Source organism: Periophthalmus magnuspinnatus, chromosome 17, assembly GCF_009829125.3.
Source record: "Periophthalmus magnuspinnatus isolate fPerMag1 chromosome 17, fPerMag1.2.pri, whole genome shotgun sequence".
In the NCBI taxonomy this organism is placed as follows: domain Eukaryota; kingdom Metazoa; phylum Chordata; class Actinopteri; order Gobiiformes; family Gobiidae; genus Periophthalmus; species Periophthalmus magnuspinnatus.
The window spans coordinates 15,259,932-15,287,921 of NC_047142.1; the positions used below are offsets into that span (position 1 = coordinate 15,259,932).

The window sequence follows — 27,990 nt, forward strand, 5'->3', positions numbered from 1 at the left end:
TGCCTTTGTAGCAGACGTCCCTGAGGTGAGCCATTCTGCCGCGTTTCATATGAGCGACAATAAGAGCTGACAAGGAAGAGCGAGGTAAAGCGTTTAAATGGGAACTTTGAACAGCATCCTATTATTAAAACAGAAATTGCAAATCTAATCGGAACGCATTATGAGCGATAAACTTTGAAATGTCCGTTGTCCGTACAAAGAGAACAGAAGTTAGTGGAGGTCTTTCCTGTGGGAGTGACTGGATTTAGCAAATTTACTACAGCGCGAAAAACATCCCTGTGTTGGTGAGTTTGGAGGTCGTGACCCCATTAAAAAACATGAGCTTTGTCAGAGCGAGTTGGAGATGTTTGCTCAGAATCCGGTCCGAAATACGAGAACGCTGTAACAATAGGTCAAAGGTTAGAGCTAAAGGGTAGGAAAACAAGAGCCATTCTAACAGCAGTGGGTAACAAGTTTAAGATTTGCCAAAAATTCAAGAGTTGACGCATTTTGGATGACAAAACCAATGTTCGCATGCCTCGCTCCCATCTCCCTCGCTTACTCTTTTCTCTCTCTCGTTCCTTATCTATTCTCTTTCTAATCAGCTCTCTTTTGCCGTTACCTCATTGTCTCTGTTACTTTTACTCCTACTAATATGTTTATTGAAGTATCTGTTTAAAAAGTACATTTAATTAAGTGGGGGTTTATGCAAAATCTGTTTGTTTTTTTAGCTTTTTACAATGCTATAATGTTGTTCCATCATCAAAAACATGCCTGGAGAAGTTTTATGTATCTTCCATGCATTTTTGAATAATTTAGTGATCTCTCTCAGGCCCTATTCGAACCCTCCTTACAGCCTACTTCACTCATTCTCCCACGTGATATTCTGCCAATTTTCCATGAATATACAAAAGCATGACGCAACAATACAGCTTCACAAACCTGACGCAATGTGTAGTAGGTTCATTAGCTGGATGCACGCTGATTGTGTTGCGATACCGCTCTGAGGGAGGAGTGACTTAGCACAGAGAGAAAAGGGAAAGGGGAGACCCAGAGCATCAAAAACACGATTGAAACTTAAAAAAAACATGTTAAAACATTATTTTTTCCAGGAATATAGCATTTTCAAAACAATAAAAAGCAACATGGTGAGATAAATATGTTATATGTCAACAGTAAATACCCCAAAGATAAAGTTATTGAAGTAAATGTAACTACGTACACCTCTGGCTCTATTAAAAACGCTCGCATCAGACTTGACAAAACCTGATTGAACCTTTTTTAACCCCTTCCTCTCCTCTTCCGCAGCCTCTCCGCATGCACTGCCGCACCTGCTCATTGGTCACCAGCTCCGGGCACCTGATCGGAGGAGGGAGGGGCCCCGAGATCGACCAGGCTCAGTGCGTCATCCGTATGAACGACGCCCCGACAGCCACGCTCCGCACGGACTACACCCGCGACGTCGGCCGAAGAACCTCCCTGCGCGTGGTCGCTCACTCCAGCCTCCAGAGGGTGCTCCGGAGTCGACACGAGCTGCTAAACTCCAGCCGGGACGCCGTGTTTATCTTCTGGGGCCCGAGCAGCTACATGAGGAGGGATGGCAAAGGTCTCATCTACAACAACCTGCGACTGTTGAGCCAGCTGCTCCCCAAGCTCAAGGTCTACATCATCTCCTGGCAGAAGATGCAGCAGTTTGACGAGATCTTCAAGAAGGAGACCGGGAAAGACAGGTGAGGATGGGGTTACAGTTAAAGGGACGCTATGTAACTTTTCACCTTTCACGGCCTCGCTGTTTCTCAGATTTTTTTATTCTTATTTTGCATGCTTTTTTACACAGTATGAATGCGCATTGTGTTCTGCGTCTTGATTGGCTGAGGGACTGTAGACCATTGTCCATCAGTCTCCTCCGTGCCGTGTCTCCTGTACAGTACAGAATGTGTTCAGCCAAATTTACATAAATGTTGGATCGCAGTGTGACTCTGAAGTGCTGTATGTTGCGACAAAACCCACAATGTCGATGAAACGTTCTGCACCGACAAATTTCAGAAACACGATGGACTTAAAAGTCTTTCTGTGCACGGAGAGGCCGTCTCTACTGAAACCGCTGGAGCAGAGGCACGTGAACAGCACATTTAAAGCGATCATCAAGGAACGGGCATATAATATATGAAGGTTTGAACTTTGAGAGGATTTAAACAAGAGAGAAATGTGAGAAAATGTTAATGCCTGTCTGAGAAAGAGTATAAAGTGTGTGGTGAGAGGTTTTGCAGTCTTAAAACATATATAATTGTAAAAAATAAAGCTTTCTGCTTCGCAGATTTCGCCTACTGCAGGTTATTTTTAGAACGTAACCCCCATGATAAACGAGGGACCACTGTATTTATATAATGACACAGAAACAGTTACCTTAGAGAACGGCGTATTATGTAATATTTACTTTTTGGTGCTTTTTGCCATGTTATAACATTGTTCCCTCATCAAAAACATACCTTGACATGTCACCCATGCATGTTTGAGTAATCTAGCGATCTCTCCCTTCCTTTCCTTTCTTTTCCTCCTCCTCCCCTCTCCCACTTTTCTCTCTCCCTCTCCCTCCATTTTCTCAGCCTCTCACCTTGCTGTCTCTTCTTCTTCCCCCCTCGCTCTTCAATTTTATTACCTCTCTAACTCTTCCCCACCTCTCTCTGCCCCCCCACATCTCCCGGGCCCTATTTGTAGTAGTAGTTTCATTAGCAGAATGCGCAACGATAGTAATGTAATGGGACTCTGAAGTGGAAGTGACTTCACCTCACCACCTATGTCTAATTACTCAGGACTTTTAAAGCTCTTAAAGTAAAGTTTCAATTTCAAATATTCCAAACATTATCAAATTTTACCAACCGTTTTTAATCAGCTGTAACCTTTCATAATACATTCACACTCTGAGCTTTGGTATTCTGCTTTTATTTAATAGGTTATGAAGATAAGATTTGCAAGTAAAATCATTTTCTTTCTTATTGGCATCTGTTTAATTGGACATATAAATTATTATTATGCCTTTTTTGTGTGCTAATATCTGAGAAAATGATGTTTACATATTGCACCTTTAATCAGAAGATTCACCACACATTTAAATCTGCCTTTCAATTCAAATTTAAACTATTTTTAAAACAAAATGAGCCCTGTTGGGATTTTGTGACATAAAAATAAAAACAGTTATGCCATTCTGCTAGATGGAAACTGTCACTGTAAATACTTTGCAGTGGTCCAAAGTTATCCCTCACTTACCTTATGCAGTCCGAGCATGCTAATTATTCACGAGTTTGAGTTTAGAAGCGCTTTTCACAACTTTCAGAGACCAGATTGGACGGTAAAGCTAACAACAACTAGCATGTTAAAGCACAATTCTTGATCATTGGACAATAAAACGCTCACACAGTGGACTTATTTTGAACTCAAGAGCTGCTTATACAATTTATCTGTACTGGGACAAGACACATTTTCCTCCAATACATGGGGGAAAAATTGGGTACAGGCCGTTTAACCCTTTAAGGCACATTATAGCTCACCTAGACTTTTCGTTTAACCATAAAAATCATGTTAAAGGAAGTATCAGCATGTACCTTTGCCTTTTCTCACACAACTACCTCTATTTTACATATCCATCTTTATTTTTCCTTTGATGCTGCACCTGCGCTCTGATTGGTCATCTTCGAGGGACAATGTAAGCAGATTACCGTAATGACAGTAACATATTTAAAGAGCCCCATGCCTCTGCTTTGAGACGCCATTTGAATTTACATGAGAGCACAATCGGTTGCGGAGTTACAGTAATGGAAAGTCCACAACCGCGAGTCTTATCGGCGGCGATAGCATCTGACGCTATAGGGTTAAAGTGGGAGTAAACACCTAAACTCCGCCCGTAACCACATTTCAACCACTAGTCTTCTGAGCAGAGATAAGGAGAGCGTGAGGAGGGAGGAAGGGCGGGGTTTGGAGATAAAGGAACAGTGCGATTGGTCTAACAGGTATCAACACTTCAAACTCCGCCCCTGCAGCCAGGTGTTTGAGGAATGGAGAGAGCTCAAGGAAGGAGAAGGGTGTTTCTGATTATAAACATCTTCCCCAAATTGACTCGTGTGCGAGTTCTGGCCCTGTCCCATTCACCTTTTCTTTTCCTTGCATCCTCCGACAATGACTTCCTCTGTCTTTTACCTGGTTGCGCCATGGCTGACACCTCACAAATGAACAGTGGACATTTATTTTTGTAGTGAACTGTGGACAGCGCCGTTAAGAGGCGTGTCACTAGCTCGGTTACCTGTGTGTATTGAAGTTTGTGGACCCGTCAAACAGAACGGATCTATTAAAAGTTCAAACACCCCAGAATCACCTTTGTAACCAACAGACGGACTTCGAACGACATTATATAGCTTAAAAATGTTACTTATTGCTGCTTTAATGTGTCTACCGGGATGGATTAGCAGCATCGTGACGGCCTTTTGAGCGCTGAAAATATCACATCTCGAAATCACCAGATGTCCAGTAAAAATAACTAATGATCAGAGTCGATAATTCCATCTGATTTTTGGTGTGTTTATACGCCCAAGATAAATTTAATCCTCAAAAACATCTGGTGAAAGTTAATCAATGCATTTTTAGAGTAACAAAGTACAATGAGTTTTGTCTTTGCATCATCATTTTGCCTCTTTTTACATAAGTTTTCATTGATAAAACTTCAACATGCACTAAAGTTGCCAAGAGAAACTCATACATTATGTTATTAAAACACCATATACACCGTTTAGTAGAGGAAAAATAGTGGCTTTGTTGTAAGGTGTGCATTATCTTGCTATATTTATCCACGCAGACAACAAAATCTGCAAATAAATTATAGTAATCCACTTGCTCCCATGTATTTCAGCAGAACATGGGTCTATGTGAACAACAGTTAAACACTATTATTGTCACAGTGTCTTTCTGTCTAATTTCCCACTCTGTAATTTTCTCTTGACATTCATTTTGAACTCAATTCTATCGGTGTAGACGTCTAAGAATTCACAAACGCTGTAAAAACAAATCAGATTCGTTCAAAATTGTTTTCATGTACACTACCAGTCAAAGGTTTAGACTAACTTTTCCACAATTTTATCTTATTTCGTTGATTATTTAGATTGTAGATTCTCACTGAAGGCATCACAATTATGACTGGACACATATGGAATATAGTAAACAAAAACAATACCTCAAAATAACCCTGTGTTTTGGTCACTGGTTTGCAATCTAGACACGATACTCAATACTGATATCAATAAAACAATGATCTTTTCTTTCTTTAGACAATAGAATGTGATTTTCAATATTAAATCATAGTACTTTCATATATATTACCATGCGGTCTTATATCTGTGTGTGAATGTGACTTTTTTAGCATCAATATTTCCTCAAATAATCTTTCAGCTTCGATACTAGTTTTAGTATTTGTTAATATCTTTGTGCTACTTTTTACAACCCCGCTCTGCATTCTTTGACCCTGAAATGGACCACCTGCGAAATGAAAACTATTTTGAGAGTTGAGAGAAGACCAAGGGTTTGCAGCTCTGTCGACAAAGCAAAGGGTGGATACTTTGACGAATTTGAATATAAAACATAAAACATATTTAGCCGAGTTATTTCATTTTTTTCCTTTGCTACATAATTCCATCTTGCTTCATATATTTGATGTCTTCTGTATGTATCTAAAATGTAGAAAGTTGTAAAAATAAAGAAAAAAAAAACATTGAATGAGAGGGTGTGTCCAAACCTTTGACTGGTAGTGTATTTATTTATTTGTGGAGATAGAAAATATTCATATACTGTGTTTGCAAGACTCTACAAAACACGACCCCGTTCACAATAAGAATGCATTTTTTAACAACTACATGTACATGGAGACAAGCAGATTTTCGACCGGTACCCAGAAATGTTACAGTGTGTGCCTTTAATGCTCCTATTGAAGTGGATTAGCAGCATCGTGAAGGCCATTTGAGCTCTGAAAATATCACATCTAGACACCACCAGATGGCCAGTAAAAAGAACTAATAATCAGGGAGTCAATACAATACAAATTACATCTGATTTTTAGTGCGTTTATACTCCCAAGAGAAATCTGATCTTTAAAAACACCTGCTTGGTGAAAGTTAATCAATGCATTTTTAGAGTAACAGACAAAGTACAATGAGTTTTGTCTTTGCCTCATTGTTTTCCCTCTTTTTGCTGAATTTTTATTGTCAAAATTGGCGCAGGAGTGAACAATCAGAAATCACACCAGACTAGGGTTGTCAAAAGTATCAAAAAACAGATACTAATCGATATTAAAACTAGTATCAAAGCTGAAAATGTCTTTGCGATTCCAACTCCCATAAACGAATATGGTCATTGTGTCCTTGGGCAAAACACTTAACCCACATTGTACCTGGTATATAAATGTGTGTGTGAGTGGGTTCCTTGATGTAAAGTACTTTGAGTGCCTTGAAGGTGGAAAAGGGTGATATAAATATGTGACCGTTTACATTCACAGGACAATATTTGACCTTTCCCGACCAGTTTTAGTGTCATTTCAAGCTTCTTCAGACCTCATATGAAGCTAAAGAAAGTGCTATTATTTTGTATATGAATATTAGATTCTATTACTAGGAAAGGAGCGTTTTTTTTATCTTCATTGTGATATTGAGTTTGTAACTTTGGGTGTGCGGGTAAATATAGCCTGTGACATTTGAAATATCCATAACTCAAACATGCAAAGAAATAAAACACTTCTCGCAAAAACAACAATATGAAACAATATGACGCAATTGTATAAAGCTGTCGGTTTCATTAACCTCTGAAGTATTGGTATTGTTCTTCAGCTGTTGTAGGCAGAGTGGTTAAAACTCACACCTCACAGCAAGAAGGTTCTGCGTTAGATTCCTGGGTTGCCTGGGTCTTTCTGTTTGGAGTTTTCCTCTGTGTTTCTGGGTGGGTTTCCTCTGGGCACTTCAGTTTCCCCCGTCAAATCAAAACAAGCAGAGTCGATGCAATCCTCCAGCTAACGTAGAGATCTGAAGATGAGTCCCACTCCCGAAAGGTTGCCCCAGAAGCATTGAAGGATGGGTCAAATACAGAGGACAAATTTACCTACAGCCACCATAAAGGTACTACATTATGTACATTTTATTCTTGTGAGCTTTAATCCGTGTTTATAATGCTCTTGCCTTATCAAAAACATACCCAGTGCTGTGTTTTTGTTTCATTCACACGTTTGAGTAAACCTGTCTACATCTCTAAAACTCAAAATGCTCTATTCCACCTTGTGAAGTGGTAGTTCAACAGTTACCTTTTACCTTTAAATTGTTCAATAAAAATGGGCAATTCCAGGGCTGAAATTATCCAAATGATTCTAGTGAAGGCGTATGGAGTTTAAAAACACTGTGGAACACTTCCTGTATCACCAGATGACATCACAAGGTGGAACAGAGTGTTTTCAGTTTTAGAGAAGAGCCTAAATGTGCAGGATTTGTCTGCAAAACATGTGAATGAAACAAAACACAATCCCGAGTATGTTTTTTAATGAGTAAACAACATTATAGCCACATATCCGTATATAACAATTTTACAATGGGAATTTGAATATAATGTCTTAAAGGGAGGTAAACTGAGGCTACTGTCTTTATTCTCTGGAGGTTTTTAAATCTGCGGTAGCTGCCAATCAGGTAAACTGCAGGGAGTCTATTTGTCGTGCTGGAAATGCAAAGCAGCTTATTAAATAGGGCAATTGGCTGAGGCTAAAAATAAGTAGGCATATATTACTCGTTACATACAGAGAAGTGTGAACAGGTGGAGTGTGAAGACGCGCTGTCGATATCTGATGGAAATATGCCACGCGACACTGTTAGCTTTAAAAGTGGAGAGCAATATTGGCAAAAGGATCGGACCAGATGCTTAACTAAAAATAAAAAATGTCAGTTTGAAAGTTTGAATTGACAGTATTTTGCTTAAAGACGGGGGTATTTCGCTTCTATGAGGTATTAACTGCTAACATGTAACATTCAACATGCTACTTTTTATTGTTTTGAAAGTCCTATATTCATCAAAAACAATGTAATAACATGTTTTACTTTCATTTTTGATGCTCTGCCCTACTTTTGCTCTTCGCGCCAAGTCACTCCCCCTTCAGAGCGACGTCACACATTTAGCATGCATCGCGCTAATGAAAACTACTGCACATTGCATCAGGTTTGAGAGAGCGTAGACGTATGGGCTGAGCTTTGGACAGAACCATACTGTAATTGTGAGGAGAGTTTGAATCAGGCCCGGGAGAGAGATCACTAGATTACTCAAACATGCATGGATGACATCTAAAACCTCTTCAGACATGTTTTGATGAGGGAACAATGTTATAACATGGTGAAAGCGCCAAAAGTTGATTTTTTTTTATAATGCCCCCTCTTGTGAAATTTGCCCTCTGCATTTGACCCATTCTTCATTACAGCAGAGGTTAAACGATCTGTACCCGATTTTGTTCCATGTATTTGAGCAAAGTTTGTTTTGTCTTGCCCTAGTACAGATATATTGAGTACACTTGTCTACATCTATTAAACAGCATTTTATTGTCCAATAATCAGGAAATACGCGTTAGCATGCTAGTTGTTGTTAGCTTTCCCATCACAGCAAAAGGTAGAACATAGAACACAGAAAGGAAGCCAGCTTAACACATTGCATTGTCTATTTTAGGGTTGATTTTTTTTAAGCATTTCTAGATATGATTTTTCTGTCAAACATTATTTCAAACTTGATTTCGATACAAGGGAAAAGACGATACTCAATACCGATTCCGACATCACGATAATGAAAAACATTCTCACTTGCTTAAAGATATTTCTCAGGTAGGCGTAAACGTATGCTGCTTGAAAAGTACTCTGAAAAGTTGCTCCAAATACAAAACACACAAAAATGGGTACAGAGCCTTTAAATTGGGTATTTGTGTTCCTCTCCCCTGCTGCGGCGTCTCTAATGGTTATCATGGCTTATTGGTTTGATGCGAGCGGCGTGTCCATTAGAATAACACAGGTGCTCCGCTGCTCGGGTTGAACAGAGACCCACATTACCTCCTCAATGACAATCTCTTTCACTGATCATCATTTGACTGTGAAATACTCCATTAAACAGACCGGGCTATTCAGAGCTTTTAACCATGTCATAACTCCCTCATCATCAGCTTCCTCAAAGTCGGATTTTTGATTGATTTGTAATCTTGTGCGTAATTTTATATTGTCCAGTATTTCAGACTTAAGTGCGCAGAAAATAACTGTTTTTAATGCACAAACCCTCCATTTTTAGGCTTGGCTCTTCTCTTCGAAAGAAAACACCCCGTTACACCTTGTGATGTCATGCGGTAATGCAGGAAGTGCTGTGTTTTTGCACCTTCATACACTTCGAACATGATGCGAATGACACAAAAAACAACTCCGGGTATGTTTTTGATGATATAACATGACTTAAAGCTCAGAAAAATCAATTACAAAGGACCTGTGTAACTTACCAGCATTTCCCTGTGACCTCAGTGTGATCACCTGTAGTACGTTTTCATTATTGTAGGTCATTGAATGTTACAGGGAAGACCAGTGTGAACAAATCCTGTAGGTCATCCTCTATAGGGCCAGGACCTTGGAAAAGTATATGCCGATCTCAATGGGAGACTAGTGTCCTGCCGTGGTCAGTGATTGCTTCATGCTCGAAACTGGATATGCATTTATTGAGTTATAAGCTAAAGCTGCAAAATGTAAGAAAATAGGCTGCATTCATGATTCAGAATTTGGTGCTGTTGTTATTTCAGATGAAGGGCAGGGCCTCCACAAACTTGTAATATTAATATAAGTCCTTTCAACTGACAACAATCACATCTTTGGAGTTGAATAACGGCACACATTTTTTGAATATTTTGTGTTTACATTTGGTTTATTTATGGATTGAAGTTTGTGCCAGGTTTTGTTTCATGTGGATAGGCCCAGTAATGACAAATCTGCAATCTGAAAGTTAAACTATTGAAGTTAACTGGGGGAGGAGGAGGAGAGCTGATTTGTGAAATAGCATAGTTACAAGCATTAGCCAACAGCTTTTCAGTTAGTCACGCTCACCTTTTTGTTGAAAATCAAACACCTAAACAGGATATTGATCACAGGCTCCTGAAAAAGTGTTGGTTAAATCCATTTTGTATTTTAGACTTGGATCCAAAAACTTATCAGGCTGTGTTTACTGTGTTTGCAATGTGTCGCCATAGTAAAAGCCGAAGGTAAATCTGTCAACGTTTTGTAGGAGTGAAGACGTTTCGCTGCTCATCCAAGCCACTTCTTCAGTTCAGGTCAAATTGCTGGTGGATCAGAACTGAAAAAGCGGCTTGGATGAGCAGCAAAACGTCTTCACTCCTACAACGTTTTGTCCAGTTGACATATTTAACTTTGGCTTTTACTATGGATCAGATCTGGACGACTGAGGGATTACACGGACAATGTGTCACCATGGTAACAGCTGAACATCCTCCCCCCTAGTGTGATGTCAGGGTGATGAGATGCCATTCTGTGCATATATTTCAAAGTAATCGATTTAGTTTTGTTTCTGTTCATCAAAAATAAGAATACCCTGCTATAATGAGACCAGACTGGTGTTTCACTGAGTCTGGCGCTGACAGATGGGACTATGATCTACCTTAAACCTGCATTATGTGATCCTGCACCGAACTGAAGAGCAGCCTGACTCACCTGCTTAGCTTTAGCAGCACGTCCCAGGCTAATGCTAATGCTAATGAGGGCTCCCAGCTGTTTCATTTGGGGCTAATTACACTGTGCTCTGCCACATGACCTTTCACTCACGGTGCAGGGGACTGTCTCAATGTCATTTAAGCAGTCACAGTGAAGTACTTATACTGCATCACCGTAGGCCTTTGGAACAAACACGTCTGACTTTGTAGAGTACTCAACTATTTATTTTACAATGGTAGATGTGGCATTTTCTATATTTAAAGCTGCACTTTGTCACTTTTCAGGTGAAGGGTCTGCTAGCTGTTTGTGTCCATTGAGATGCTATTGCTTTGCCTAGTATGTCCCATAGTACTGCATTAAAGTAGGGCTAAACACCTAAACTACATCCACAACCACATTTTAAACATGGTAAACTGGGCAGTACATGGAGAACTAAAGGGGAGAGTAGGGGGGTGTTTAAGTTAGTCTTCTGTGTTGTCATGTAGTACTTGAAATTGCAGTGGCCGTTGGAAGGAGCACACGCACTTTTTTGTACCTAGTTTGCGTTAAAATTGCCAAATAAAAAGAACAGTAATGCAATTAAAACACCATATATACAGTTTAGCAGCAAAAAAAAAAAGATTTAGTGATATGTTTAAAGTGAAACTAAACAAGAACAATTAGACAAGGACGTAGCACCACTAGGCCAAGTTACAGGTCAAATTTGTGGAGAGGCAAACCCGCTCACAGTAAGAATGTGTTATTTTCAAAGTATTATTAACAATACAAATACTTCAATCAAATAAATGCACTAAACATTCCAGGCAAAGCTAAAACATGTCCATGGAGACAAAGCGGTGGCGTAAATTAGCATAGTGTCAGAGAAACTGCATTTCTGTGCTGTGCCAGCCCCACACCGCCAGCTCAGTCCTTGTTATCTTGGCTTATGTCATCAGCGGTATAATAATCCCTACAACAGAAGCATAGACTAGTCTGGAATGAAAAACACTCACAATGTGTTGGGGGGTCATGTCCCCGTGTGCTGATGGTAAATAAATATCTCCTGCGTTAGAACTCCAGGGTCATGCCTTTTCTTCCTTTTGGGCTATTACATTTTATTCTGCCACACAGAGAATACAATAGAATGTCCTTGTCATTACCTGCATTTCCACACACATAAAAGGTACATTTCACATCAGGTAAGCACATAACATCGCTAATCCTGCATTCTCTGATTGGCTTGGTTTTACAAGAGACATACTTTCTGTTATTTAGCCATTGACGCTTGTGTAATGTGCACAAGTTAGCTGATTCTTTAAACTGTAATAATGCTAGATGATAGATATGTTTTACCACTAGCCAGAGTACTGGGATGATTTTGAAAAAGAACCACTGAAGTCGCGTTTGTCCAAGGCGCTGGAAAAGCACAGACTTTCCCTAGACTTTGAACATTAGATGCTGCTCATGAGTCATTAGTTGGCCAATATCTTTTGTTTTTAAGCCTGAACTAGCCTGTTTGTTAGTTATCTGTGCTCTTTTGAAGGATTTTGCGCAAACAACAACCAGCATGAAGGGATTATCTTGGCTTTGTCCATCACCTGTGTCCACCTCGGTCCAGTGCAGTTATGTAGTCCGACGGTCAAGTGAGTTTTATATTCGCTCTACGAGTTCATGCGGCTAAATGCGTTTCCACCTTCCAACGTTCAGTTTAACTGTTATGCGCTTAAATCAGAATCCACCTGAAGCGAGCGAATAATCCAAATGCGATATATGTGCGTTTCCACCTCCTGTTACTTATGCAAATTCTTCAAATCCGCATTAAAAATAAGGTGATGGTAACACAAGACCCAGGACACATGTCTTTCGGCTAGCCTGGGAAAGCCTTGGGGTCCTATCAGAGGAGCTGGAGGACATGTCTGGGGTGAGGGAAGTCCGGGAGTCCATGCTTGTTGCTGCCCCCATGACCCGGATAAGTGGAAGTAAATGGATGGATATGGGTATTCCAATGTAATACTTTCAGCGAAAAAAATAAAAACAAAGATTCCTCCATGAATAACTTTGACGACTTGTTTCCTCCTGTTTTAGGCCAAGTTGTAATTATATTAAGCCGAACTGGGGCTTCACAAAATAATTATCCGAATTACAGGAGTGCGTGAAATTCTCCTGACACTTTATTTTATGCAGAAATTTGTTTGAAGAAAACAACATCCCCCAACCCAGCGCCACCTAACCTGCTCCCCTTGTTCACATGCTAGTCCCATTTCCTTCACGCTGGATTTTCATAAAGTGATCAGAGCAGGAACACGCTAGCTGGGGGAATTCTGCGTTTGATAACAAAAACACAAATCCCGATAAGTCCCTTGCTAATTAACGTTTGATTAATATTTCCATAACGAGGCGAGAGAGAAGTGGTGTTTTGCTTCTTAACAAATGTAAGTGGTGTTTGAAATAGATCTGTCTCTGGTAAATGTTAGTTATGAGATCTCAGCGTGCGCAGTATCTTTAAAGTATTAAAAAACTAACATCGATTTTAATTCCACTGTGTTGTGTTTTGTTTTTAAAGTACCCAAATGTTCATATAAGACAGTATATAAGCTAAGGGCTGTGCAATTAATACATGTCAATTGGTATTCAGTCATTTTTAGATCTTTTCAATGGAAACGGTGTTAGAGAGTTGCACAACTTTTTAAGAGCTACTGCAGGGGAATATTGTCAATGGGTTTGGCCAGAGGTATCTTCCACATAAAATGTATTGATTTTAGAATAATCCTATTGAAAGTCCTGAATTTCAGTGATAAATCTTCACGTTCAAAGCCATCAGTGCTCTGTGGGACTTGTATATGTGCGAGAGAGAGTGGAGGAGGACCACTACTTTCATAAATACAACGGAAAACTCAGCCATGCCGTACGTTATGTGAGTTTTGGTTGGTTTTTCCACGCTCTTGTGGGGGTTGTGTCGCTGAAGCCTGGAAACCCTGAAAGGAGAGGTGTACAGTTATGGATGGGAGTATTGATAATGTGGGTACTGATACAGTTATGTTTGTGTATGCTAATTTTAAGGCTGGCATACATTTTTACACATTCATTTCTTCCTTGTTTTGTGTTAAAACATGTTCACTAGCTGCATTTGTCTGGTGTTTTGTTTGTGCCTTAGAACCTATTTGAAACCCTTTTTTATGCATATATTTATTGAAAACCCTTAAGATTAGACTAGTATTGAGTATCGAGTATCTGTATCTAAAAAATTTCCCACAAAAGTACTTGGTATCGTAGCAGTACAAAAAATTATGGTATTGCCTATCCCCATCTACAGCCAAACCTCTGTCTTCGGTTGTCAGAGGTGGCACTACTTGAGTTATTCTATAATGTAACAGTACTCCTACTCGAGTAAAAATTTTGGTTCCTCTTCCCACTGTGAGTAAATCTACAAGTGACAAAAGCTTTGTGTTGCCAATATGAAGATATGATTTAGTTTTTTCCTCACTTTGTACCAGATTTTGTGTATTATTTAATGTTTTGTCCTTCCAATCAAATTAGAAATCTTACTTATTTGAGTAGTAATTTCCCTAAATACTTTTTAAACTCTTACTTGAATAATTTCTTGGACTACTTTGTACTATTTTGTGTTATATTGAAGTAACAATACTTTTTGGGTACTCTACCCACCTGTGGCTGTTGTACAATAGGTAAAACACTTCACCAGCGTGCTCTGTTTAGATATATTTAAAGCAGACCTATTATGCAAAAATACATATTTATTTTTTACATTTTAACCATGTGATAGTTGTCTCCCTTCTCATTTACCCTGTCATTTGTCATCATTTTAGAGAAATATGGCAATTTAAAATGTCCAAATTCTAATGTTATGATCGATGGCTGTCATAGATCATTACTATATAACATGTCTTCTTTAAGGGCCGTGAGCACAAAAGGTTTCCACTCCTGTGACAGTTTGAGGTGGTACTTGGTGTGAAAAATAACCATCCAAGTGGGAGGGCTGGTCTATCACAACTTGTGTCCCTGTACTTCGGATAAAATGAGAATTATGTGCGCGTGTTTGTGTGTGTGTGTTTGTGTGTGCGTGCGTGTGTGCGTTTGTGTCTGTGTGTGTGTTATAGTGGAGATAGCGGGACTTGGGACAATCGTGTTGTGTTGGTCGAGCCTTCATAATAAATCGTTTGCAGACACAGGGGCAGGTCCACAGCATTCATCACTGTCAAACAGAGACTGGAGCAGGAGGGGCAGAAGTTTTTGACCAGAAAGCTGCAAATTTACCTAGTTTGCACTAAAACTGACAAAAATGATGGACTAGGAACAGTAGAAAATGCTATTAACACACCATATACACAATGCATGCATTTTTATTGTTGCCTTTCCACAGATCTTACCTGTACTTTGGCCATGTGGCATCACCTGCTTCTCTCCTTGGAGGGGTTTAATGCCACACTGTGGAACATTTCAGGCAATTCAATAATATATCACAAGCGGAGGGTCCACCACCTGCTGCTTCCATGGAATTGTTATTGCTTTGCCTAGAATGTTCCATAGTATGGCATTAAAATGATGTATCTCCTATTGAATCAATTATATGTTCAATTAATTATCAATTATGTGTTTTAAAAAAAAATACATTCACACTAGGTGCTAAGGTTGTCAAAAATAATCGATATTGTGACAACACCTCTCTCCAAAGAGAGAATCAATTACATGTTCAATTAATTACACTGGGTTACAAAAAAAACATTTTTGAAAGTTGTTTTTTTTTCAACTGAATTAGGACCATTTAGCACCGCTGAATCCAAAAATTATATCAATTTTTCTCAGTCAGGTCAGGTTTTTATGCTAATTTGATTTTGAAAAATCCGATCCGATCTTCTGACTAAATTGATTACAATTTTGTGACATTATCAGTTGATTTTCTTTAATATTTCTCATCCAAAAAATGTTTTAGGAGATAAAAAATAGTTTTCTAACAGAATGTATTAATTAAATGTTACGTTATGTTAATTGATAAAGGTAAGTACATGTAAATTGGAACGTTACGTTATCATTGTGCAAAATTCAGGACATGAACTTCTGTTTCTATGAACCCCTTGAATGCTCAGCAGCAGGGATGTCTCTCTTCAGAGTCCAACAGTAATCAGCCATCATGACTGCATCCCAGCGTCCCTGATACCTGGTCTCCATCTCTTTTATGTCCTGATGGAATCTCTCCACCTGCTCATCACTCAGTGATCACAGATTCTCAGGAAACCTGAACATTTAGCTCCTTTTGGGAAAAAGGATGTGGAGCATCATCATTAAAACCACACTGGAGGAATCTTTGTCACTGATGTCAGGAACTTCTACAAAGACAGGTACTGCAATTTCATCACAGTGAGCTACAGGACGACGTGCTGATTCACGGTCAGGATACTTGAGGCTGCTTCGGTTCTTTCTGTTGATCCCAGTCACATCAATAGCCCAGAAGTAGCTATTGATGTCGGCTCCCTCCAAACCATGGGAATTCCAAACTTCAGACAACTCTTCTTGCCTTTAGTCCACTGACGCAGATACTCGGTGCATGACTTGCATGCCCATGTGTGGCGCCCAAGCTTCATCTTGGTCACCAAGTTTAATACCAAAATAAGCATGGTAAGCAGGATTTATGAAACTTGTGACTTGATTCCTGTTAGGAACATTGGTGTATTCACCGCAGATGTAGCAGAATATGTCAGGCTTATTTTTGCAAGATCTTCAAGTCGAAGCCATTTCATTCACTTGTAATATAAAAAAAAAAAACAATTAGTCATAAGTTGGCACATGCAAAATCTTCAGGATTTGTTTATAGCGAGAAATATAACAGAATTTTGCATCATATGACGTGAAAATACTCATACATGTAAACAAAATCGTCCAAAAACAAATATGTAGCTTAGTTCAGAACGTTGACCTGATTGAGCAAAACCAATGTGATTTTTGGATTCAGCACATCAAAATTATCCTAAATCAGCTAAAAAATCTTAGACAATAAATTTAGTGTTGACCAGTGTTATCAATGATGTGGTTTTGAAATCATGCGTTCATACTAGGTGCTAGGTTGCCTCTCCACAGATCTGACCTGTCCTGGTGGCATCATTTGCTTGATGATGCAATTTTTTTTTTAAATTTAGTTCCAAAGTACATCACAGTCCAGTTAAAGCAATAATATCTCCATGGAGGCAAGCATTCACCAGAAAAACTACAAAGTACAGCATTAAAAAGGGGGTCTTACACTTCTGAGAGGTGCTAATTGCAAACACATAAGCCTCTTTTCCATTGGCCTGGTTGGCTTGGGGCCGCCTTGGAGCGGGTCCGTTTGGTGCGGCTCCCTCCAGTCGAGTCGTGTTTCCATGCTCCAGGCACAGCTCCAGGTCCAGGGGCAGGGCTCTGCTCTGTCACCCAAACATAACTTAACTTAATCAAATCTAAATCTTTCCTGAGTTGTAGTTTTAATCATAAAGCTTGTCTCAGCTATTGACAAAAAAAGGCACGAATTGCAGAAAACAGCATATCATCATGTTTTTATACGTTTTGTTTAGTGTCACTGGTTAGGTCTTTACTAAGTGCATGCAGGAACAATTATTTTATTCTCCATCTCCACATAATTTCATATCATTTGATATAAAGCCTTTAGACTTGTCCATGGCCATTTCAATGTAAACCATTCCAAGTGCCCATAAGGTACAATCGTCCATTGAAATGCAGGGCCTCTTCTTATCATTACTATTACTACTGGCAAACTTAAGATCTCATTTTGTGTTAAGACTCTTCAACTTTAATTGCCTGAGATAAGAGAGGACTATTAAGCTAATATTTAATATGTATGCTTACATTTTTCAAGCTAATAATTAGACATTGACATTGTCCTCAGTTAAGGTCAGGAAGAGTTGGAACAAATCCCAGAAATAATTAAAGTTTGTGTTGCCACAGTATTCCTTGGACAACAGCCAGTCAATCAATCATTTAAGACACAAGAGAGACCGAAGGTATCGGCTTAAGCCGAATTGTTCAAAAGTTAAAGTTAGTACAAGGTTAAACATTAAAAAAAAAAGTGTTTCGAAATAAAAAGCACTAGCATCAGTAGTATTAGTAATAGAAGCAGAAAGTGTAGTAGTGCTAATAGTACTATATAAGTTGTAGCATTAAGTGTAGCAGCAGAAGTAGGAATAGCAGTAGTTGTAATAGGAAAAAAATAATTGTGCAGTAGTAGTGATAGTATTTCCAGTAGTAGCAATAAGTATAAGTAGTCATAGTATAGTAACTGTACAAATACCAGTAGTATTGGTCTTTCAGTAGCAGCTGTAGTATTAGTTTTGGCAATAATTGTAGCACTAGTAGTAGCTCTGAAATCCAGTTTATGAGGAAATTATCCAGTGCCAGAAATAGACTTTTCACTGTCAGCTTTCTTTTAGCTTTATGAAATCAAACATATCAATGACAAACTCACTGACATACTGTGCTTGTGTCTGCTGTATAGTTATAATCTTTGATACCCGTGGATCATTATGGTATAATTTCCACATTTTAAATTGCAATATTGATCCAATGGGAGCTGATGTCACTGTAAACGTTATCGCAGCAAAGGGCCATGCAGCTGTCGATACCTCCTACGGATGACTGCAGATCACAGTAGAGAATAGCACATATCACCTAAGACTAAGAAAATAAAAGTGGAGAACAAAGTTAGTACAGAGCAGTGGGCAAACTTTAGCTCATATATGAAAAAAATGAATGGAACTAAACAGCATAATTTATAAACAGTGCGGGGGTTGATGGAAGAAACTAGAGACACAGGCAGAACACTCAACATCGAGAGGGACCTGGCTGCAGACCTCCACCTAGAGGACCCAGCCCGCAGACCTCCAATAAGAGGACCCTCACATAACAGGTCCGTAAAGTAAACAGACATCGACCAGAGTTCACCGTTTGTCTGCTGTTTTCAATGTAATGTTACAAAAGGTGACATTGTTTTACTTTAAAAACAAGCCCAAACCCTTTCCTTAACCATTACAGACTTGTGCCTAATTTGAACCACACACAGGGCCCTACAGCAACACATTCACAAACTACATCTAATATGACTATGATATATTTAACTATCAACACAAGCATTCATGCAATACAAGAATAATATGTTTTTTTGTTTGTGGCAGGTTTTTAAACATATCACAAACAACAGAGACAACACAAAGCTAGTTAATTTAAACTACAAACGAAATGTATTGTTGATAAATGTCTTAAGTGCTTCGCTCTAGCCAGAATTTTGCCTCTATTTCTGGCATCAGTGTGAGTATTTGTTCAAGCACTCGCACATGTATGTATATTTATGTGAGGTGCGCCCAAATTCACAGAAGTTAAATCATTTTTGTCTGTCAGAACAGCTTAGTATTTGCGGTAAATGGATTTGTTTGAGTAATAAGACGCGTCACACCCATTCACATCGTTCTCTCTCCCCCTTTGCCCCTGGTCTTGGCTCCACCTCCCTTCTGTTCCCACAACAGCGGCAGACACAGATGAACGGAGACGGAGCTCAGGCTAGGTCCATGTGGGGTTATTTTTATGTGTGACCTGGTACATCTCTAGTGTCTGTCCAGGCTTAAATTCAATCAGGCTTTTGTTCTATTAAAATCTAAAAGGCGCTAAGGCAACAACTGATACGCAGTGTAATTAAGTCATTTATAAAGTAAACTAATGGAAAATAGAAAGGGACACATGCGGGAGGTGCATCCTGGTGAAGGTCTGCGGGGTTGGGTCCTCTGGGTGGAGGTCTGCAGCGAGACTATTGTAAACACTCCTTTCTTATCAAATTCTTCCAAATCAAACTAACTGCTTCTATCTACCAGTCTTTCCTTCTTATCGCCACATCACTTTTCTGTAGCGTTTGACTTTTAGCTTGTTTATGCATATCTCACTTCACTCCACACTCTCACACAAACTACAGCAGAAGAGGAGGACTGACTGCTATGGAAAACACCGAAGCGGAGTCGATGAAACGTGAGCCGACAGAAACAAGGGGAGACTATCTATGCTCAGTCAGCCTGATCAGTGACAGGTGGAGACGAGGGCCCTATACTTGCTATGCTTTCTGCTGAAGTGGTATTTTGAATGTTTTTCACTGACGCTGTGCAGTTTGATTTCTGTCAGTGGGCAAAATAGCTGAAATGAAAATCCTTGTTTAGCGTTTGTAACAGTTAAGCCTTGTTTCCATAGGTTTGCTTTGAAGTGGATCGGTATGGGCCGCAAGTGTCTCCACCGTCTAAAGTGAATGTACGACCGAAGTGGACCCTGGAGGGTACTAGCTCCAAGTGTGATTAACAACCAGAACGAGATGATTGGACAAGAGAAAACACAGAATCAGGAGAAAACAAGACGGCAAAAAGCACATATAAGCATGAAATAATGATCTCCACCAAACGCTGACTTTGTGATCGATTTCACTGATTTTGTGATAAACCACTGTATTTCCAGTGATGGCAACTTATATGTTGAGCCACATACATATAACATATTACATATAACGATCGAACATATTTCCTGAGCATAATGGATCTAACATGCACCAAACCCACTGTATTACACAAAGAGAATAAAACACACGCACAGAGGGTAGGAGAAATGAAATAAAAGCAGAAAAAGCTGACGATAAACAGGTAGAAGTTTTGTTTACGCTAGCTTTAACTATGTATTAAACAGGTTTTTGTGAATCGCTGAGGCACAACTACGAGTATAATTCAGATACAGTTTAGATTTTATTGATTAAGAAAACATGAGTTATTGGACGACGTCAGTGTCTCATGGAGCAGAGCCCGTCCCCTGGACCGAGCCTTGCCCGGAGCATGGTAACACAACTTGGCTGGAGGGAGTCGCAACAAACAAAGCACCAAGGCCCCAAGCGAAGCAAAGCCAGTGGAAAAGAGGCTTTAGAGCAGCAGGGAGGATGCTTGTTTGTGAAAAGTGGCGAGGGGGAAACAGAAGGAGAGAAAGAGAGAGGAGAGTTAAAAGTGAAGGTGTGGCATGGTTGAGTTTGGATGTGGGTTTAAACATTCTGTGGAGAGGTGTTTTAGAAGTGTATCTGTGTGAGTTTCAAGAGTGATATTTTCAGAATGGTTGTGGCTCATGTGATAAACAGCTAACTAGAGTAAAAACCCAATGTAGTTTCTCAGACGCTGAAAAAGAAGCAGCACAGTTTTGCTCCTATGAGTGAATGAATATGCAACATAAGTCCAAAGCACAACACTGGTTAACCTGCTGTTAAAGGTTATCACGGGTGACTGTCAGATGGTCCTTGATGCAGATGATATAGAAAATGTCTGAGATGTAGAAGTTATCGATCTTTTAATAACTTGAGCTAAGTTAAGTGGCTAACACAAGCAACGTTACACCATGACAGTTTATTTAATTGTTTTATTCATAATCAGGGATCATGCTTAGTTAAAACAGCACTTCCATCTGCTTTCATTCAGTCATGTTGTGTCCAGTTAAAGGCCTCTCGATGTCGACTGTTGTTTTTCCTGCTATGCATTGTGGTCTATATTGATCAGTGACCAGTGATGGACACTACTTTTCAAGGTGCTTTGTGGGAAGTGCAATGCTTTTTCACTCACTGGACATTCAAACACCACATAATGGTCAAAGTAGAGAATAGTGTGGACATTCAGACACAGCCACACAGTCCTTTAAAGTATATGGACTAAACCCGCAACAAAATTTAGACTAGACCAGGACTAAAACTAGATCAAACTAAGTCTACATTTGGACAAACTTCGACTGGATTAAAACAGTTAGGTCATGTTTATGTCATTTAAAGAAAGATCCTACATTACACAAAATTGACCATTGTGAGCTTTAAGCCAGGTTTTAATGTTACCTCATCAAAAACACTCGGAGTTGTGTTTCGTTTCATTCACAAATGTTTGAGTAACCCTTTATTATTAGTCTGTGTAAATCTCAAAATGCTCTGTTCCACCTTTGTTTCGTCATGTCTTGAAGTGGTAGATTTCAGTATAAAAGCTAACCTTTTATCTTTTGTTCCGTAGAGATTGGCAGTTCCAGTGCTGAAATCATCCAAATGATTCTAGTGAAGGTGTTTGGAGTCACAAGGTGGAACATGGTGTTTTCTGTTTGAGAGAACTCAGTTTAAATATGTATGAATTGCATGTTAAAGATGCGTGATTGAAACATAACACAACTCCGGGAATGTTTTTGATGAGGAAACAACATTATAACATAGATCAGAAAATAGCGCAATATGGGCCCTTTAAAATAAAAATGTTACATAGTGTCCCTTTAAAGTGAGCCGTCCGTGTGTTGACTGTATATGTTTGGACCGGTAAATCTCTTTCACTTCGGGAGCATGTTGTAGCTGTCCCCTCACATCTCCGTTCTCCTCTGCTCTGATGCAGTTTGTCAGCACATTATCATAAAGGTCGTCGGGTCGTGTCTTTCTCTGCAGGATGCGCCACAGACTTTTAAATATTGTATGAGGAACACGCTGATTAAGTGATACAACGGTGAAGAGGAGGAGGAGAGCATGTGTCGGAACAATGCTGAGAATAAATACTTTATTTTAGTGTATTGAAGTCATTTATTTGTCAGGGTTACAGTTAGCTACCTAGCACAGCGACTAGGCAGGTAATGTGTTATACGTTTCTTATGCAAGTTTAAGACGATTAAATAAGTTCAACTAGTTTAAAAAAGGAGTATTACACTTCTATGGGGAATTAACTACTTACATATTTGGATCAACGTGGTACCTTTTATTGTTTTGAAAATGCTATATTCGCAGAAAATAACATCAACATTGATGTTTTGTGCCTCCGTGTCCCTTTCCTCTCCATGCCAAGTCACTCTCCCTTCAGAGCGCTATCACAACACATTCAGTATGCATCCCACTAATGAAAGCACCGTACATCACATCAGGTTTGTGAAGTTGTAGGGTATTGTTTTTTGTATATTTAAGGAAAATTGCCGTGTGGGAGCGTGGATGACGTAAACTTCTAGGCTGAGCTTTGGACAGAATGTCGATGCTAATCGTAAGGAGGGTTCGAACAGGGCCCAGGAGAGATCACTAGATTACTCAAACAAATGGATGACATATTGGCATGTTTTTGATGAGGGAACAACATTATAACATGGTAGAAATCTCCAAAAAGTGATTCAAAACAATATATTACAAATTCACAAACCTGATGCAATGTGAAGTAGTAGAGCAAACGGAGAGGAGACTTAGAGCATCAAAAAACAAAACAAAAAACGGAAACTTAGACGAATATAGCATTTCATTTAAAAGGTGTCTTTCGGGGCATTTAAGGAAGCCATGCAACAAAAACAATTCATAGACAAAACCTTTTATTTTTAAGTCTTACATGGATGCTGTTGAATGTAGATCCCTCCTGTTTCTCTCACTCAATTGTCACAGCCAACAACATATAATTTTCTATATTAAACTCTCTTAAAGCTTCATAGATACTTGACTGCTGAAGTGCTGTGTCTAACCCAGACCTCTGTCTCAATCGCTCTGACACATCATTTCACATTGGGCTATTTAGGGCTCGTCTCCTTTGACAGCTCTGATTTTTGCACCAATCCTCGCTCCAAAATCCACCCATTCCTCAAAACAAGATCCAAATGAGTTTGCCACGTCAAGGCCAAGAGCAATCAAAGCGGGATTAATAAGTGGGTCGCACTGATGGGGAGATATAATGACAAAGTATTGAGTATATTTCTAACTAATGACAGTGTTTGTTGATGTATATGAGGTCAAGTAAGAAACTGCAATATTCAAAGACGACTTTAAAAGGGCCAGTATTGCACAATTTTCTGATCTACGTTGTAATGTTTTCGTCATTAAAAATGTACTAGCAGCTGTGTTTTGTTTCATTCACGCATGTTTAATTCACAAATCCTGCATATTTAGGCATTTAGGTCTTCTCTCAAACTGAAAACACTCGGTTCTGACTTGTGATGTCATTAAGTGGTAATACAGGAAGTGCTCCACTGCATTTTTAAATTTCATACATCTCATTACAGCTGCATTGAACCTGTGTCACTCCTCAATGCACCAGCAGATATTAGAGACTTTCTATTGATAATCTCAACTGCGCAAATAGCAAAACAAAAATATTCTCAATTTAAAGCAACAAGTTGAGATTATTCTAGTGTATTGTAGAGTAAATCGGTTCAATTTAGGTTAAAGACAGCTGCCTACAACGAAGCATTTTGATCTTTGGAGATGCAGACAGCCAAATAATCCAAGATTACGCAAACGTGTGAATGAAACAAAACACAACCTTGGTTATGTTTTTGAGGAGGTTACAGCATTATACCGTGTCTTTAAGCTCAAGAGTCAGTTTTGTGTAATATACAACTATTAAATGCTCTTTAAAACGTTTACATATGCCAATTTAAATATCACAGTGGGGGTCCCGTGTATTATTTAGGGGTTGGTTTGAGTTGTTTTTATTCCAGGTTTGCCCTCAGTAAATTGCTTTATTATATTATTAGTTGAAGACAGGTACACCCCGGACTGATTTTGTTAAAGTGCTGCTTTTATGATAATCTGCTGAGGGAAAACTAAATACACACATTTACAAGAAAGTCAGAAAATAACATTAAACTAGCAAGTTAGCTCTATATTCAATAAGTTGCAATTAATACTCTCTGTATGTTTGAACAGAGAAGTTTTAGAAGCAGCAGTAGTACTAGTAGTAGTGCAAGTACAAGTAGCTGTTGCATATATTTCCCGTTACTGTTTCAGATGTATAAAATAGATATCTAAGAGCACGTTTTACTATCTCCTTGACTACAGCCCTGAGACTACAGCGGTTGTACGGGGTTAGCGATAGCAGCTGACTCCGCAGACGCTGCAGTTCTGATTCTGATTAAAGCTTTGATTATTTGACAGAGCTCATTTGTACAAGTCGATGCTCCACTCGGATGTGGACTTTAATGAGGGAGCCTGGAGAGATGGAATAATTGTGGAAGAAATCGACCCTGAATCCAGATAGATCGATAAAACTGTGCCGTTTAAAGTGCATATGACGCGTTTTCATGTTTTTTCTAATTATAACTGGGTTTGGTGGGATAGTACCTGTGGTCGATATTTATCATGGTTTTACATCAGTTAAATGGTGATTTGGGAAGAAAAACGAAAAATAAATTTTAAGAAAACAGGAAGTAGGGGTGAGTTCAACAGAATCCCTCTACCGATGTCTTAAACAACAAAAAATCCATCAAAAATGCAGAGACTTAGGAAGGAAGGATTTTTTTTTGAAGGAATAGGCTTGATACTCGCTACAGATTCTGATACAATTATAATAAAAAAAACATTCTTTAGACAATAGGCAATCATCCAGGTAGGTGCCATAGTGGCCCATGTGCGTATACTAGTCTATGTGGTTTTATTGTTGTTCTGATACAGCTCAAGATCATTCTATAGCTATTCAGGAAAGGTTCATTTCTGTCATTAGTATTGATTAGTATCAGATTTTCAGTACTTTTGACAACCTTATCAACTAAAAAAACATTTTGATCAGCTAAGACACCATCAACCAATTAATCAACTAAAGGACTACACCCCTAGTGCATTTTAGATGAGATGTTTGGTCTCTTGTTAGTTATGGTTGCTTGGTAACAGGTTGCTATTGTAGCATGTATTTGCGTGCTAACTTATATTTATTCATTAATTATTAATAAAAAGAAAAGTTACTGTGTGAATTGGGCTGAGTTTGACTGAGATTAGTAGATTGAGATTCGACTGCTGGAGCTGGTGTAGTAAGAAATGCAGGCAGGGGGCAGGAATTATGTTGGGTGCTGGTACCGTATATAGAAGTGAATTATATTACAAAATAATATTTACAGAAACACAAATAGCAAAACACAAAATAGTAATAATGACAATTATGAAAACCCCGAATATTTACAGTCTGCAGATTTGAACCAGTAAGATGTGATAGGTAAGTGCACTTTAAGTTCTAGTTGGTTGAGATGAGTTGGTTGCAATGAAAGGAAGTAATCCGTACAGGTGGCGTCCACTTATTACTGACTTTTCAGAGAGTATGAGTTCTTTGCTTAGTATCCATTTGTATTGTTCATTAGAATAGTGTCCATTGGCTTTGATTATAGTTAAAAAGTCAGCAAAAGATAGAAAGAGTGGGGGGGCAGGCTGTGTCAGCCTCCTACCAGACCCGAAGGGTGATGAAGCTGTAGGTTCTGGTCTCAGCTCGCCATCGTAATCAAGAACACCTGGCCTGTATTTGAATAAACAGGACTAAATAAGTGACTTGAATAAATAAAAATCAACTGTCTAAAGTAATTAACTTTAGCTGAGTTACATTGTTCAGTTCCATTGTGTACACAAAATAATGTACCATTCAAATACAATTAATCAATTAATTGCTTAATTGCAAATAAATAATCTTTGAACAAGGTGCTGTGGCTGTATGCTGTAGCCCATAGCTGCAGTGTTAACCTTGCAGGTTTTCACATAAATACATTCAAAATAAACATTTAGCAATAAATGGTCTTAAATTACCGGCATAAACATTAAATAGTCATTTCACAACAAAGTGCTAAATGCTCCAAAAAGGCATTAAATGTGTTTTACAATGAGCACAAACAAGAAAACAACGTTAGCCCGAGCATGCTAATGCTAAGCTAATTAGCTTAGCATCGGATGCTAGCAGCACTTTACATTCATTCAAACTCACCAATTCCCCAGTTTAACATCGCATGATGGCGGCAACGGACTCCCCACGGACCGTAGGTTAGCTCTACAATGTTAAGAGGGGAACTACTTAGTTTGTGAAGCTTAAAAACACAGAAAAGAGCGAATATTGTAAATTGTTTGGGACTGACCTTTTCACAGCTGCCTCGGTAGCTTCCCCCACAACTCTGACACAGATTGAAAAGACGCTCTGCGTGCTGTGATTGGCAGACTCGGGTCACGTGATTAGGGGTGCGGTTACGTAAGGCACGTATGAGACACGGAGGGCAGAAATAAATATATAAATGTAGCTTTTATATAAACAAGATGTAATGGCAGGTCAAAGCAGGAGTTTAATAAAACATTTTTTAATAAGACAGAATTTTAACCTGGGTTACACTATGCATGTCATATCTGTTGCCTATGTCTAACCACAAACTAAAATGACAAAATTTACCAAAATTAAAAAGCTAAAAAAAAGTAGGTATGATTTGTAATAAAATCCTAAATGTCATGATGGTAACTTTGTTTTTGTGAAATGAGTAGTCTAACCTGTTGCATGTATTTTAATCTCATGTGTTCCATGTCTGTGCTGTTTCTGCAGGAGGATCTCTAACTCGTGGTTGAGCACTGGCTGGTTCACCATGACCATCGCTCTGGAGCTGTGCGACAGGATCAATGTGTACGGCATGGTGGCCCCTGACTTCTGCAGGTTAGATTGTACTACAATCTGTCATTCAATAATCACACAAGACATATGAGAAACAAGGATGATATACTGTAAACAGAAAGCCTCAAGATCTGCTAAAGGGTCCCTAGGCACTACAGGGACAGGATTTTAGTAGAGCTAAATACTTACTCTTTCTTTAATACCTTAGAGAACACATATTATGCAGAATTGACTTTTTTGAGCTTTTAATTGTTTTAGAATATTGTTCCCTCATTAAAAATATACCTGGAGCTGTATTTAGTTCATTTCAGTGACTCTGTGTAAAAGGTCCTTTGCCTCTGAGCCTCACAAAACAAATTTTCCTGGATTGTGATGTCATAGATAGAAAGTTTTTTTATTCATAAATCGTCCTAGAGTTTCTGCATTTCTGCCGTCAAACACACTTATTACTGCTGCGTGCTTACATTAACATGTCCAGAGACATGTTCATTATGGTAATTCTCTCTTCTACCAGTGGCAAGCTGCACCAGACCCGAGTATATTGAGCACTGTGGCTGTGAAATAATGTCTGATGCCAGTAATACTAATACTACTACTAATATGATAATATTTGTTCTTTAAAGCCTAAACATTTCCTAAACAACCACATTATATCATAATGCCTCACTCAGACTGCGCCCGGTCTGTGACACCTGTGTTGGACCAGTTTAGCTGTGGTGTGACACTCGCGTGAGAACCGGAGGCTCTGCTGCACTGTTATGGTCACTGTCTTTGAAGCTGCATGCACAAGACCACGTGGTCACACGATAACTGTTTATTTATTAAGGGAAAAGGTTTGTGGTCGGCTCCAGTGTCTGGCAAAAATAGAATCCAACGGATTTGATCTG

At 39.0% G+C, this 27,990-nt stretch overlaps 1 protein-coding gene across 1 annotated transcript in view; it reads left to right on the forward strand.

Moving 5' to 3' along the window:
- The window catches only part of st6galnac5a (ST6 (alpha-N-acetyl-neuraminyl-2,3-beta-galactosyl-1,3)-N-acetylgalactosaminide alpha-2,6-sialyltransferase 5a), a 113,155-nt gene that overhangs the window by 76,815 nt on the left and 8,350 nt on the right, over window positions 1-27,990 (forward strand). The window contains exons 3-4 of the mRNA XM_033981901.2: window positions 1,288-1,709; window positions 27,038-27,145. Of these exons, the coding sequence (XP_033837792.2) occupies window positions 1,288-1,709; window positions 27,038-27,145 (530 nt within the window). The remainder of the gene's footprint in view (window positions 1-1,287; window positions 1,710-27,037; window positions 27,146-27,990) is intronic.